The sequence below is a fragment of the Rosa rugosa genome, chromosome 2 (genome assembly GCF_958449725.1).
Source record: "Rosa rugosa chromosome 2, drRosRugo1.1, whole genome shotgun sequence".
NCBI classification, from domain to species: Eukaryota; Viridiplantae; Streptophyta; class Magnoliopsida; order Rosales; family Rosaceae; genus Rosa; species Rosa rugosa.
The window spans coordinates 33963013-33979108 of NC_084821.1; the positions used below are offsets into that span (position 1 = coordinate 33963013).

Here is a 16096-nt window from a genome sequence, read left to right on the forward strand (position 1 = left end):
CAATTCAATAATATGAATGAAATCACCAAAGGTCTACATATCACAATGTCACACCATCCAGATATATATATATATATTCCACGTAAATATATATATACGTAGTCATTCACGCAGGAATGACCACTAATACCAACTATAGTTTATATGTGTCAAAACCAAGAAATTCATTTTATACTTAAATTCATTTTCTTACCTGTGAGCCGTAGCCCTATGAACCGTAGTCGATCGAGTTCATATTATTTCAAACAAATCTTTATTTTTGAAAACGATTTACAATTATCAATCAATTCCGACTATTAAATAACTCGGTTCGTAAATGAACCACGTGAAATTTACTCACCTCAAAATCCTGCTGCGTCTTCTCTTACAGCAGATAATGTATCGAATACGCTCCTTCAGTCACCCAAGTACAATACGATCTTAACTTAGTACGCGAATCGAAAACGATTAAACTTCGAACTCCCATTTGCCATAAAATCTCGAAAGTAATGCTAATTGAGGCGAAACTTCATCTGAGACCACCTGAGGTCTCTAGAATACTTATACGATCAATATAGCAAAGTTACAAGTCGATCGGACGGCCGAATCCACATGGATCGAAAACCGATCGAACCGAAAACCCTAAAAATCATAACTTGCTCATACGATTTCCAAAAATTATGCATTGTATATCCATACGATCGTATCGATGTGTAGATTGAAAAGAGGGACATAAACTGTCCTTGAGGTGGCCGGAAGTGACCGGAAAACACCACCACAGTGGCGGCGCCGCCGCCGGCCAAAAGTCGGAATTTAGCCAAACTTCCTAAACAAAAGATCTTCATCTCAACACGAATTACAACTTTCCCAACTACATCAAAGTCAAATTATAAGCCAATTGATCGAATTTTACCTTAGAACAAATTGGGCCGATTGAAACCCTAGATCTTCAAATCTTCGATTCATCCTCCACGCGTGAAATGGTTGCAAGCTACCTTGGGAGAATCCTTCCCCAGCCTCTGGGCTACAAAACCCCTCAAGAATCTTCGGCTATGGTGGCCGGAGGAGGGAGAACCAAGGAGGGCGATTTCGTCCCAGTCGCGGCCTCTTCTCGGTCTTGCAGCGCCTACCACAGTCTGTCCTGTGCTCGATGGCTTCTACAGACGTGTAGAGGAGGTTGAGGTGAAGAAAACCCAATTCAAATCGTGTCCTATGGTGGCCGGAAGAGAAAGAATGATGTCGGCGAAGGTGGCGAGGTGGCTGGGCTTGGGGAGAGAGAAAGGAAACCGAGTTTCTTTTTCTGGAAAAATGAAATATTTCTGGAAAGTTTCCAAAAATGGAAGCTTTATACTAAAATGGAAATTTCTTCCAAAATTCATAACTAATTATACGAACTCCGATTTTCGCGTTCCGCATATGCATGAACTCGTATTGACACGCTCTACAACTTTTGTGAATGAAGTTTTTACAAAATCAAAACGTACAAAAATTCAACTCTTAAATTGAACCATTCCAACAAATAATTGTTCGAATTAATTTATGTTCCACCCTCGAACCACGAAATCGTACCAACGAACACTTTATCAATTCCAGGAGATTCTTAGAAATTAATAACAATTTTTCGGGGTCTTACATTCTACCCTCCCTAAAGAAATTTCGTCCCAAAATTTAAGTGTACTACCAAACAATCAAGCACAGCCAACCTACACAATCGCATCTCCACCATTACCAAAATTGCTACAAGTCTGGAAAACTACAGTTCTATGCACAGACTACATAAAAGTCAAGAATCCTGTTATCACAACAGTATCTGCATCATTTCACCAATCATGTAACTCCTGAATTACAAGAATTGGAAACGAAACCTTCATTTCAACTCAAAGCAAACCTAGAGCATGCAGCACACAACAACACATACTAACAATAGGAATTCACACACAAAAGTCTAACCATAGATATCATGCAAAACCCAACCCAACACCACATACAACTGATACAAGAAGTGATCTTCATCACACATCACTCACGCAAGATAAACACAATTAGGTAGAATACCTTCTGCTCTAGCACCTCGCTGGCCGATAGTGAATACTCTAGCCTGACCAGGAAGCAACAGCCTCTGCTGGTTCCCCTGCCTGCCATCCTAAGGTCGAGTACACTCTCTGGCTACATGCCCAGTCTGGCCACATCTAAAGCATACCTTGCTCCTCGGCTTCGTGCACGCTCTGGAAACATGGTCTAACTCGCCGCAGTTGTAACATCTCAGGTGTGCTGCCTGCCCAACAAGTGCAGCTGCTACCCTAGCTGGCGCCTGATGATAAGTACGCTGTCTCTTCCAGGACCCACCCTGACTGTCCATCTCATCACTGCTCCCGGCAACTGCCTTTCCCTTTCCCTGGGAATCTCCCATAGTAGTCATCTCCCCTCGAGACGTCAGAAGTTCTTGCTCAAATCCAAGAGCACTAGCAAAGATAAGTGCCACAGTAGGCAACTGAAAAGGAGTCACCCTATCTCTGATCACCAGATTCAGTCCCCGTTGGAACTTCCGAGCCAAAGACACTGGATCCATCGGCCTAACAAACCGGTACAATTGTGAGAACCGGGCCTCATAGTCCTTGACACTCATAGTCCCCTGGACTAGAGAAATGAAGTCAACCCCCAATTTCTCCCTCCCAGAAGCGGGAAGGTACATGTCCCGAAAGAGTTCCACAAAACCCTCCCAAGTAATGGTCGATATGTTCCTTGTCTTCAGCACAGAATCCCACCACCGTCCTGCCTCACCCTGGAGAAGGAACGTAGCTGTAATCTTCTTCTCCATGTCGGTACAGACAACCATATCATAGTAGGTCTCCATGTTCTCAATCCACTGATCGGCCAACAAGTAATCTGTACCACCCTGAAATGCCACTGCCCCCAATCTAATGACTTCCCTAGTCAGCCTAGTTAGGTGAGTAGCATCAACCGTCCCAACAATAGATGGAACAGGTTGCACCACCTCCTTCTCAAGATAGAACTCCTCTTGAGAGCTAACCATGCCGCTACCCCTGGCCCTGCCTCTCTGAGGATCCATCACCTAAGAAGCATACTCACACTTGGTTAACACTTGTATAAAACCTAAACACATGAATAAGTCATATACAATAACTGTATTAAGCAAGATACTAACACAAGGAGGATACACTTCTATAAACAAATCCCTTAAGTATAACAAGAGTTCAATCTAGAGGTTCTCATTCCTCAAAAGACTACAACTCAAGAAGCTACACAAAGCTCCAACACTTGGTTAACACTTGTATAAAACCTAAACACATGAATAAGTCATATACAAGAACTGTATTAAGCAAGATACTAACACAAGGAGGATACACTTCTATAAACAAATCTCTTAAGTATAACAAGAGTTCAATCTAGAGGTTCTCATTCCTCAAAAGACTACAACTCAAGAAGCTACACAAAGCTCCAACACATCACCTACAGAGCCGACCTATGCTCTGACGACTTAACGTTCTAGACGACACTTAACATTCTCACATACCCGATGACTATATCAATACTGAAGAGTATAGGATGGGGATCCGCTGCAGACGGGCCATCACTTGAGTAGTATTGATTGTCACCAAATATGTACCTTACGCTCTGATACCAAACTGTCACGCCCTGAATTTCGAATAAAGATATTCGAATCCGAAACGCGATAACTTAACCAACTTCTCGAAATTGCAAAGAAACTTTTCAATTTAATCTAAGCAATAACAATAGTCCAAAAGCATACTCTTAATAAAGACTCAAACACTCGAGTCGAATGTTATATCAACAAGTGATTACAAGACCCGAATGAAGTGAATTACGAATGTAAACGCTCACTAAGAGCATAATACGAACAACAGTTAATAACAAAAATAGGTTAAGAACCTAAACTACTACACTACGCCTCAAACTCAACCCTGGCGGTCCTGACCTGCAGGAATAACCCTGGTGGTCCTAAACCCTAAACACCATGGAATAGTGCACCAGGATTGCAAACAACAAACCCGGTAAGCTTGTGAAGCTCGTATGAGTAAACTCAAATAACCACAATTGTACTCACAAATAAACTAGATAAAACAGTAATCCCTGCATAGAAAATTAGTTCAGGAGATCACCAAAAAGCACTCAATCCAAAGTCATAGTAATCCCTGCGTGTATTTTAGTTCAGAAGATTACAATTAAACCAAACAATAGAATTCATGGAAATCCAAATCTCACGTAAACACTAAAGAAGAACCCCAGAAACCTTCCCCGAAACTACGACAGACTAGAGCTTTAACTGAATCGTTGCCTGTCACCTTGGCCAAGGTTCAAGCGTCCGATATCTTTACACCCAGGTTACCACTGTAACCTTCAGACTTCAGACCTTTCGGCCCTCAGAACAAAACCCAGGTTTACCACTGTAATAACCTTCGGACTTCGGACCACTCGGCCCTCAGAACAAAACCCAGGTTTACCATTGTAACCTTCGGAACAAGACATTTAAAGAAATCACACACGACTCACAAATGTCACATCATAACTCCAAATCACTCTTTCAGCAATATAAGTCATCAAATATATTTCCGGCATAAGTAAAAGTTCAATTCAATAATATGAATGAAATCATCAAAGGTCTACATATCACAATGTCACACCATCCAGATATATATATTCCACGTAAATATATATATACGTAGTCATTCACGCAGGAATGACCACTAATACCAACTATAGTTTATATGTGTCAAAACCAATAAATTCATTTTATACTTAAATTCATTTTCTTACCTGTGAGCCGTAGCCCTATGAACCGTAGTCGATCGAGTTCATATTATTTCAAACAAATCTTTATTTTCGAAAACGATTTACAATTATCAATCAATTCCGACTATTAAATAACTTGGTTCGTAAATAAACCACGTGAGATTTACTCACCTCAAAATCCTGCTGCGTCTTCTCTTACAGCAGATAATGTATCGAATACGCTCCTTTAGTCACCTAAGTACAATACGGTCTTAACTTAGTACGCGAATCAAAAACAATTAAACTTCGAACTCCCATTTGCCCTAAAATCTCGAAAGTAATGCTAATTGAGGCGAAACTTCATCCGAGACCACCCGAGGTCTCCGGAATACTTATACGATCAATATAGCAAAGTTACAAGTCGATCGGACGGCCGAATCCACATGGATCGAAAACCGATCGAACCGAAAACCGTAAAACGCTAAAAATCATAACTTGCTCATACGATTTCCAAAAATTATGCATTGTACATCGATACGATCGTATCATGTGTAGATTGAAAGGAGGGGCATAAACTGTCCTTGAGGTGGCCGGAAGTGACCGGAAAACACCACCAAAGTGGCGGCGCCGCCGCCGGCAAAAAGTCTGAATTTGGCCAAACTTCCTAAACAAAAGATCTTCATCTCAACACGAATTACAACTTTCCCAACTACATTAAAGTCAAATTATAAGCCAATTGATCGATTACCTTAGAACAAATCAGGCCGATTGAAACCCTAGATCTTCAAATCTTCGATTCGTCTTCCACGCGTGAAATGGTTGCAAGATACCTTGGTAGAATCCTTCCCCAGCCTCCGGGCTACAAAACCCCTCAAGAATCTCCAGCTATGGTGGCCGGAGGAGGGAGAACCAAGGAGGGCGATTTCGTCCCCGTCGCGGCCTCTTCTCGGCCTTGCAGCGCCCACCACAGTCCTTCCCGTGCTCGATGGCTTCCACAGACGTGTAGAGGAGATTGAGGCGAAGAAAACCCAATTCGAATCGTGTCCTATGGTGGCCGGAGGAGAAAGAATGATGCCGGCGAAGGTGGCGGGGTGGCTGGGCTCGGGGAGAGAGAAATATTTCTGGAAAAATGAAATATTTCTGGAAAGTTTCCAAAAATGGAAGCTTTATATTAAAATGGAAATTTCTTCCAAAATTCATAACTAATTCATACGAACTTCGATTTTCGCGTTCCGCACATGCATGAACTAGTATTGACACGTTCTACGACTTTCGTGAAGGAAGTTTTCACAAAATCAAAACGTACAAAAATTCAACTCTTGAATCGAACCATTCCAACGAATAATTGTTCGAATTAATTTATGTTCCACCCTCGAACCACGAAATCGTACTAACGAACACTTTATCAATTCCAGGAGATTCCCAGAAATTAATAACAATTTTTTGGGGTCTTACACTCTTATTCTTAATTGCCAGAAGATTATGGTTGAAGGTGATTTGAAGCTAATCATTGACGCTATTAACAAGAAGTGCCTTCCACCTTGGCGTCTTCGTACCCTTGTGAAAGACATTCCCAATCTAGCAAGCTATTTAGAAGCAATCTCTTTCTCTTATACTTCCGGAAAGCCAACTTTGTCATCGATGCTATTGCAAATATGGGCCACAGTTCAGATACTCTTATCACTTGGTCAAAGAAGTTGCCACTCTCGGTTCCCTCAGCTTTTAATTTTGATAATTTTAGATTTGGTTGTAGGAGGGGTTTCAAGTTGTAATTTTCTTTTCCTCCTAAAAAAAAAACCTTTAAACCTATATGGGCTGTCTGTTTGGTTTCAAGTTACAATTCAACCCAAAGGGGTTGGAGCTTAGTTACCGTAGATAAGCCGGTTAGTGTAAAATACAAAAATGACCAGTGAGTGCAATGCAGGTTCATTGGTATACACGAGAGAAGGCTTCTATTACTATTAGAGTGGTTCTATTCATACCTCTACATTTGGTATGTGGACCTCTTGCTCAAAATTTTATAACCAAATTTCTAGTTTTGCCCTTTTTTTTTTTTTTTTTCCTTTTCTCTACCTTCTTCCACTTCCTTACCTCTACGGCTCTACCTTCTCACCAGACTTGTGTATCTTCAGCAACGACTTCATCGTGAGAGAGACAGAGATTGATGAATAAATAGAACACAGACGACGATCAAGGAAGAATATTGAGAGAACTGATAAATAAGACAACTTGGGATTCAAGTTTGGATGAAATGTAAAGGGGAATCCTTCTTAGGGTTGGGCCTTCCAGTGTTATACGATTGCAATTCAATGTCTCTCAACATATCAAGTTGCGAAGTTAATTTCATTAACGCATCTAGTTGATTATGAAGAAACAAATGCAAAATTGATTAAGAAAACTACCAAACACTCAACTGATTGTAGATTACTCTGAGTGGATGCAGTTTACAACCAAGGCAAAGTAAACAAGTCTGTTTAATCATAGATTACATCCCCATCACTATATTATCAGAAAAAGTAACAGAGTAGGAGCCATTCAATTAGGCGGATTTGGTGAAACTTTAACTTTCAGTCTGAGACTCTCAAAGAGGACTTGCCAATTCCAATATAGAAACATATGCAGCACAAATTCTGTAGCAAAAGGAAGGATTGGCTACAGAAACAAAAACAAAAAAATATAGAAAAAAGAGAAAGAGGAAGAAGGAGAAAGAAAGAGAGTACGAGAAAAAGAGAGAATGAGAAATAACGATTTCAATTAGGGGATGCATCTCCGGTGGCATGGAACTAGATTGCGATTTTATTTATTTATTTATTTTTTCAGTTCTCTAGGGTCATAATAAGAATATAAATTTTACAAAAATTAAGAGAGGTCCATATAACAATTGTGGAGGTATGAATAGAAGCACTCTTACTATTATCTTATGCTAAAAAATAAGATACTTCATAAACGAGAAGCATTCCACGCAAACACCACTGCATAACAAAAGTATTAACAAAAGTAGAAATAACAGCAGTATCCTGCACTTATAAGCTGCTTCACTGATATGCTTATGCCTGGCGAAGAAAGTCCCGTAGGGAGAAGTTAAATAAAAAGTGAATTAGTAATAACGTGAGCCAGTATCATAAACACGCCCTCCCGGATATGGTCCCCTAGGCTCAAACCCATGATCACGGGAGCCCCCAAGAAATCGAGCCCGCTCTCTGTAAGAATCATATTGGTCAGTTTCGTAGCCTCTGCGTGTATCGCCAGCTGTAGCTGAGGCCGCAATTCCACTGTAACCATGAAGATCGGAGGAGCCCATGCTGCTTTTAGAGTAACGATCCATCATGGATTGCTGGTATTGATGCTGCCGGGCATTTGATTCCCTCTTAAGTAAATCATCTCTACGGCCAGCATGCTGGCACCGTAGTGATGCTAATTGTTCTTCATACTGAGCATTGATTGTACCAATTTTCTGACAAATAAAGATGCCAACAGTCGAAGAGAAATCAACATTTTATCTACAAAAGGAACAAGCATGAAACAAATCCCCATCCCCAATTAAGAAAGGTAGATGGGAAACATAATAATAGAAAGGAATATAAAACTCAAAATACTGACGTTTCATATGGGATTGTTATATGTTGTAGCATCCAACATTCCCCTTAATACTCCGTTTCCATTATCAAACAACTAAAAATAAATAAAAAGAGCAAAACCAGAGGATAATGCATTGGAAAGTATATTTATGAAACAAGGTGTTGAGCACTGCAACATTGTGTCTGAAGTTTTGAAATTATTATTCCTCTATCCATTGGGTAGTAACTAAACAGTAGTGGATCCTAATAAAGTCATAAACTGATGCCCAACCGTGACTGGATTTGAACAAGCCTAGAAAGGTTAGAGCTAATTTTATCAGAATTCACATTGTGTAAAGTTGATTCTGAATAGCACTAGTCTCATCCCCTACTATGTCTAGGACAGTAGGACTTCAAAAGTAAATCTATAGTGAAAATACAGAAGCAACTGAAGCATGGATGAACACTGTAACTTGAGGAAAGATACTTCAACATCCCCTTCTTGTGTGGATATGCATGAATCGAACCTACCATGCCCACCAAAAATTTTGTAGACCTATAGCTGTTTAAATTAGTACTTACCTATGCCCATCCAACTAGGAAGATATTCAAATGTGTAAAACTAAAATGTGAATTCTGAAAATAGTATCTTATTGTAGTTTTTGGATTCATTATGTTTTTATCAAGGTTTAGATAAATATCTTTTCTGCCAATGTTTAAACTGAGTTCACAAGTTGAGCATAAATAATGCAATGATTAACTCTTCTCCGTTTCCTGATTAACTAATTAGATTCTTTGTCAGCTGAAAAAGATAAGAAACCAGGGGAGGCACTAGGGTAAGTCCTAAGACTATAAAGCTGCAAAGAATCTGTTCAGCTCTTTAGCTTGAGATTGGCAGGAGAATGTAGAAAGATAATCGAGACACAAACAGGGAATCTAAATATAAGAGAACATAATCCACTTTCAAATACGAACAAACCTCTCTGTGTCTAGCATTTTCTGCATCCTCAGCATCATTCTGTTCCTTGGTTAGTTTCCTAATGTCATCAAGGAATTTCTGCTCCAGAACTTCAAAGGACTGTGACGAAGGCTTATCCTCGTACCCAAGGTCCATATCTTCAATATGAGGTTGAGATCGGGGATCGCTGTTGCTCTGTGTCTCTAAAGCATGTTTTGGATCGGACCTTTGACCCTGGAAATAGGATCTAGATGTATCACCCACTTGACCTGCAAAACAACCATGTGATCTTAAGCATACAGACTTTAAAATATGAACTAATAAAGTACTTTAAGCAAAATCATAACCTAGAAGCGCTACCTGAGTGCCTAATCATGCAGTCGTTGGATTAAATCTAAAGACTGCTCAGGTAAGCGCCTTTTTGTCAAAAAATTTGATAACCCCTGTTCCACATCTTGTTTTACACATTTTATTTGACACTACATCATACTTCAATTGTCACATTGTGGTCTTACCACTCTTGGCATTACGTAACTTAACCTTCAGTCTTCCTCACAATTTTTCATTAATAAAAAACTAATATAACTACCACTCTTCAAAATATAATCTCGTCAAATACCATAACAAGTCTGGGGAGTGCACATATTCAGAAGTACATCACCATTTTATATACAAAAGAAAGCACTTTCACATAGACAATAGCAATATAAACTAATATCGGGCAGGGACATCAAGTACTTGTTTTGTTTCCGACATGAAAAAATCTTAAGTTCTTACTGCAGGAAGACTTTAGAGTGCATTAATACATCGATACATGACTTTTGCATCAGCTCCATGTGTTGTAGACTAGTACCATGCAATGGTAGACGAGTGGTAATGCACTGAAGGTGAATATTACTAAGAAGAGCATGGAAAATGGAAGAGAAAAACGAGCAGGCAATAACCACTTAACCAGGACTGCTTTGTCCATTAGCCCAACAGTTACTGATCCAAAAGAGTTATCAACCCCAAACCTTCAAATTTTCAATGGAAAAATGGATTGCATGGAGCATATTTATTACAACTGAGAAGAAGTTGGCACTGGTTGGAGAATACGACACTCATCATTGCCATGTAACTGGATGGGAGATTTCAGAATGTCCCGAGGCTATCCCTATTTTTATAAAGATCTACAAGTTATTCATATCTTATAACACAGGGAACTGAAGAAAAGGAAGGACCTATCTTTCCCCATTCACCATTAAGGCACTATAGGAAGAGATGCTGACTAACTTCCAAACTCATTGGGATTCATGAAGGATCAATCCTTGTCGAGAAATGCCATTGCAAGTGTCCTCCAGATGAAATGTAAGCATCTGAATTACGTGCCGATTGGTGCCAATTGTCATAACTGGGACAGGAGTTAAGGAAATAGATTCCTTTTCCTTTTCCTTAACTCAGGATTGATGACAATTTTGGTAAAAAGACCTAACTAATGGTTTCAATTGCAGCTACGACAAGGATATAGATATAGCATACTTGTTCAAAATAGGTATGTCTGCATTCCTCTACGAAAATGCTGATGTTTCCTAGTCAAATACGAATGACAGGGTATAGCTGGAGTTGTTAAGTTTTATGCTAAGCAGGTAAAACAAAATTGTTTCATTACCAATAAACTTAAGAGACTCCTAGCCTAAAGAAAACCAGAAACTAAGATTGATTTTCACAGCACAAATGAAGATGATGGAGAGAGATAAGAACAAGACTTGCCTTCACTAAACATGTGAGGTGTCAATGGATTGGAGGCTTTGGAATTGGATGCATCTCTTTCCCATCTCCACTGGGCCTCTGGTTTGGAAGAAGTAGCGTACGGATTAGGATTGCTATCCCTCTCGGGTGTGAACGCTTCGAGTCGTCCTTCAAAATCACTAGCACCAACACTACTCGGCTGCTGCTGCTGATGATGGTGGTGGTGGTGGTGCATTGAAGCTGCCGCAGCGCCACCGCCTCCGCCACCATACGAATTGGCGCCGCCTGAATCGCCGGCGTACTGCGCCTGCTGGCGTCTCATCATAAGGGAAGGACCTAACAGACACACACGGCGAGTTCAATCTGATTCGGGGTGACAAGCGTTTCGGTCTCAAGTAGGCCACACTTCCTCCGGTTCAGGGAACACCGTAATGGGCAATGCTACCGATCCTTCAAAAAACAAAAGAATATATATCTCTTTTTTTTTCTTTTTTCTTTTTTTGGCAAATAGTTTAGGGTATTTTGGTTTTTTAATTTTTTTTTAAGTTTATTTATTTTTGTTATAAATGTTACCACTTTTTTTTTTTTTTAATTCCTTGTTTTTTTCTTTTATGCGATTTAATGTAGAAGAGATGAATTTGAATTTATTTTGCTTCCCTTAGTTGCTGATTGACAAATGTTAGTAGGAAAAATCTTAATTCTTGTTTGACATCTTATCAAAGATTTTGAATAATCAAAAAAAAATTATAGAAAAATAGAGACTCATGTAAAAAGCACTTGAAACTTGTTTTGAGAAATATTTTTGATAAATTTGAAAAGCGTTTTTAGAATTTCACAAAACAATATCAAACATGCCCTCAATTGCAATCCGCAAATTTGTTGTTAATTTGTTGATCAAACTTGCTTATCTTCCTAACCATGATCTTTTGCCAAAATCATTTGGCTTGACTGTAGCTGAATTCGAATCTATCAACCATTGTTAAGTTAGATTCATACTTAGAGTCAGCCTCTTATCTTTTGGCTAAACTATAGCTAAATTAAAATCTATCAACTATGGCGCTGTCTGCAATGAACCAAAACATTTGTACACCGACAGACGCCGTGAAGTCAACCGTGACATTGACCCCGTCAACTAGCATAGGACAAGGAAGATGAAACTGTGATTGATCAAGTTTTTTTTTTATATAAGAAAAGAAAACTATTTAAAGAAGGAAGCCTCTTGGGCAACCAAAGTTTACAACATCAAACATTAAGGCTTTAGAAGCCTCACTTGGGACCCTATCACTCCAAGACATAGGAGAAGCAGCATCGATCATGTCCTAAATTTGCAATAGCATCAGCTATAAAGTTTGCTTCCCTATAGATATGCTTAAAGGTAATTTGAGAAAAGGAAGCTGCAATGGTTCTAATGTCTTGTGATTGATCAAGTTACCACAAGGGCTTTTAAGGGAGAAGAAGAAAGGCACGTGTATCGAGGAGATAAGGTTGGAAGACTTGGAAGTCTTCTCCGTCGTCCTTCATCTCTACAAAACATCAAGATCCCCTTTGAAGAAAACATAAATCTGCAAACAGAGCTCATTTTGAAGCCCTGTTCAATCTTCATTGAGAAGAAATTGCGACCTGCAAAGAAAGCCACTGTATATTGAAAACAAAAGTTTCATATCTACCGAAATAGGGCGAAATCAAGCAAATCCTTTTAAGTATTGGCTGCCAAAAATAGACTCAGGTTTCGTCACCAGTTTCAGGTAATATCTCTGCTCCGATTTGTTGTTGTCATTCGTTTAGTATATAGAGGGAATACAAAATTGTAGGGAATAAGAAATTGAATCTGTCGATTTTGCCATTTTGGAATTGAGCATGGAGTGGTTTGAATATTTATGATATGGGAAGTTGAGAAATAATTTGCATTTGATTAATTATGAAATTAGTATAGACATTATGCTTAATGATGAGATTCTGGGTTAGTCTCGATGTTAAGTGTTAAATTACAAGTTCCTTGAATTGATATAATATTTTGATATAATGTTGTGTCGTATTAGAGTATACAATTTTCATATTGAATATAATAGTACAATGGATTTGATTTAAGTTGTTCAAACTCAGTTGAATGATCAAAACAATTTCGTGTCTCCTGGACTGTGAACTTGGTTCAATGCTGGGGTCGAATTTGCAAACCTTTATTATTTGTTCTTGTTTATTTTGTCTCTCTATTTGGTTCTATACAATGAAGCTTGTGAGGGCATTGAAGAGGATAAAGCTGTCTTCTTTATATATTTTTTTTTATCAAGTAAAAACTTCATTAATAATGAACTGGTTACAACGAGTTTTGGGTAACATCTCTTACACAGAAACGGCCACTAGACTTCACACTGGAAGTCAAATACTCAATGAAGACTGACTGAAGGAGCCAAAAGGCCCCGACTCCAAACAAAGCCATTTTGCCAAACGGTGAGCAAACTTGGTGCCATCACGTTTCACAAAATGGCAACTACAGACTTAAAAAAAGACTAAAAAAACTTGCACAACAACTATATGGCAAAGACAACATGCGCAGGAACAGTAAATTCTTGACACTCAACTTTGTCAACACTAACTCACCACCCAAAGTCCACCTGACCTGCCTTTGATCGACCAAGTCTTCTGTACTTATATTGTTAGGCAAAATAGCATACATAAATAACTTTGAGTGTTCATTAGTCATTCCAAAACACTTGTCATATATGTCAAACATTGATTTGAATTGAAGTTCATTAATTTCTTTGTGTTTGGGTCATGGTTGAATATTTAAACTTATCTTGTGAAAAACCCATTATTCATTCTTGTTGTTTAAACCCAACAATTAGTTGTTTTTTGCTATATGGAATGTGCACATTATTTTTTTGTTTTTTTTTAGAATAATGTGCACATTATTTCGAGCTTCGACATATGTGTTGTGTGTTGTTATATTGTTATAAATATAAGAACTAGTTTATTTGTATTGAAAAACTATATAGAAGAGTATTGACGGCTTAAGTTCACTGATTCCTGCTTATTTACTTAGAGGTGGTTGTTTTGTGTTTCTGAGATTGAGACATGTGTTTCTGAGATTGGGACATGTGTTCCATATCACTTGGGTGTACCTATCTATCAAGTGCGTTTTCTATTGGCATGCTGGGGTATGGTTTTTTAACCGAGTGTTATTAGTTGTGAGAATTTGGTACTTGAATTTTGCATACCATATTTTCCAGTCTTTCTATAGTCTGTTTTAGCACTATATTCCATCAATTGTGTATTGTAAAATATCATCTGAAAATTCAATCACATTATCTTGTGATGTGAATGTTGGGCATAATTACTCAAACTGCTTGACATAACCGATCTTGCTGGATCTGGAGTTAGAATCGCAACAGTTTAGAATACATATTCTTTCTCCTATTTGCATGATTCAGTAACACCTATTTTGATTTTAGAATCGGAGTACCAATCAACCTTTGGTAGAGTTGCTTGTAATCAGATCTATAAACGCGAGTCATTGTATTGTCATCCGAAAACACCACGCAATGTAAGATGTACTATAATAGTCAGATTGAGTTGGTTGTACATGACAAAACCCAAGAACAAATAAAACAAACTTTGGTGAAATAATCTGGAGGTTGCTGGATAGTTTTAAATAGTTTATGTATAATTAGTTGAGCTAAAGTAAAAGTAAAGATATATTGGTATATTTGGTTGCCAGTGTCCCAACAAATTGTAATATGTAGATGAAAATATGTAATTAGAAACAGTTGGGAATTGGTATCATATATTATGGATAGTTGGGTTTACCGAAAAGAAAAAAAATAGTACTGTGTATCATAACCGTTCATTTGATTTTATAGGTAGTTACGATTCATGAACATAGAACATATGATGCAGATATATTAGAAACTGAGTCTTACAATTGTGTAGATACCGTTGTTAAATATGTATGAAAAAATATAAGCATGTTTGTAATTTTATATTATATGTAGACGTATGATATAATCACCTACATGCATCTTAACCGTATTTAAGGAAAAAATCACAAATTGAAATATGTTGATTTTTATTAAAACACGAGAAAAGTTTCAACCCACATACTTTGTAGGGACTGTCACAATAATATAACATATAACAATGTAAATTTGTAATGTGTGCAGCATTTGAGGTCGAACACATTCGAAGAACCAAAGGAAAGGCTTCCAGTGAGAGGGAAGGGAGTCACAGACCAAATAAGTAGTGACAGCGGCGTGCAATCCGACTAAATTGAAGTGTACGAAATATTTATCTACATTGTCTTTTGTGTTTAATTTATAATCATAAAAATTTAGCATAACACTCATATTTTTTAACCAACGCCACCTGTCGGAAATAACTCGAAGTTTACCTCAAAATCATCATCGGCCTATACAAATTAAGGTAGATGACACTTTGTTAATATTTTTATTTTCTGTACTAGGAGTTTATACAATGAGAAACCAAATTGCAAATATTTCAGGAGACAGTTTCTACCCTTGAAGGCTCAATTGGACATAGTAATGGAGGTGAAAATGTGGAGCTGTGTGATGTAAGAAACAGAGATTGTCCCTGAGTCCCATAATAGGTCACCGAATGAGGGAGTTTAGAAGAACATGTACTAGTCTGTCAGAGGAAAAGCAAATAGCTATTGATGCAATGGGGTTCAGGATGATATATACCTTCAGGTGCAGCGAACTTAATGTCCCTCTATACCACATGATGTGCAACAACTTCAATGTCGAAAACTCAACGATCAAGATTCACGGGGGACATTTTAACTATCATCCATGAAGACTTCCAGCATGTAATGAGTGTTAGGGATGCTGGGGCTGACGTAGATTTATCTGGAAGCTTGACAGAACTTGACATTGTAGAGATAAAGTCATATGTTAGTTTGTAAATCATTTGAATTCAGTTCAAAAAGAAGTGGAGGATACATCTTTGATGATGATAGATTTTTATTTTATTGCCAAAAATAATAGATTTGACAAAACTCTGGAGAGATTGAATTTTTATTTTTGTTTAAATTGTTGATGAATGGCTGGTTCAATTAGTAAACCATTTCTTACGAAAACGAAACAGAACATAAGGCTGCACAAACTGAACT

At 38.2% G+C, this 16096-nt stretch overlaps 2 protein-coding genes and 1 long non-coding RNA gene across 4 annotated transcripts; 1 reads left to right on the plus strand and 2 right to left on the minus strand.

Moving 5' to 3' along the window:
- Positions 1 to 1682: 1682 nt before the first annotated feature.
- On the minus strand, positions 1683 to 3049 carry LOC133730662 (uncharacterized). The gene is made up of 2 exons (XM_062158213.1): positions 2180 to 3049; positions 1683 to 1751 (listed from the first exon to the last, which is right to left on the minus strand). The coding sequence occupies exons 1-2, from the start codon at positions 3047 to 3049 to the stop codon at positions 1683 to 1685; spliced, it is 939 nt and encodes a 312-aa protein (XP_062014197.1).
- Positions 3050 to 7502: 4453 nt separating this feature from the next.
- On the minus strand, positions 7503 to 11424 carry LOC133734032 (uncharacterized). The gene is made up of 3 exons (XM_062161693.1): positions 10996 to 11424; positions 9268 to 9515; positions 7503 to 8185 (listed from the first exon to the last, which is right to left on the minus strand). Exons 1-3 carry the CDS (start codon positions 11297 to 11299, stop codon positions 7829 to 7831), a joined length of 909 nt encoding a protein of 302 aa, XP_062017677.1. The 5' UTR covers positions 11300 to 11424; the 3' UTR covers positions 7503 to 7828.
- A 1039-nt stretch (positions 11425 to 12463) lies between these two features.
- On the plus strand, positions 12464 to 15943 carry LOC133728082 (uncharacterized). 2 transcript variants are annotated; one of them, XR_009855608.1, is made up of 3 exons: positions 12464 to 12719; positions 15132 to 15390; positions 15470 to 15943. It is a non-coding gene; the product is annotated as an uncharacterized LOC133728082 (long non-coding RNA). The 2 variants fall into 2 exon arrangements; XR_009855607.1 differs by having other exon boundaries at positions 15132 to 15244.
- The last annotated feature ends 153 nt before the right edge of the window (positions 15944 to 16096 follow it).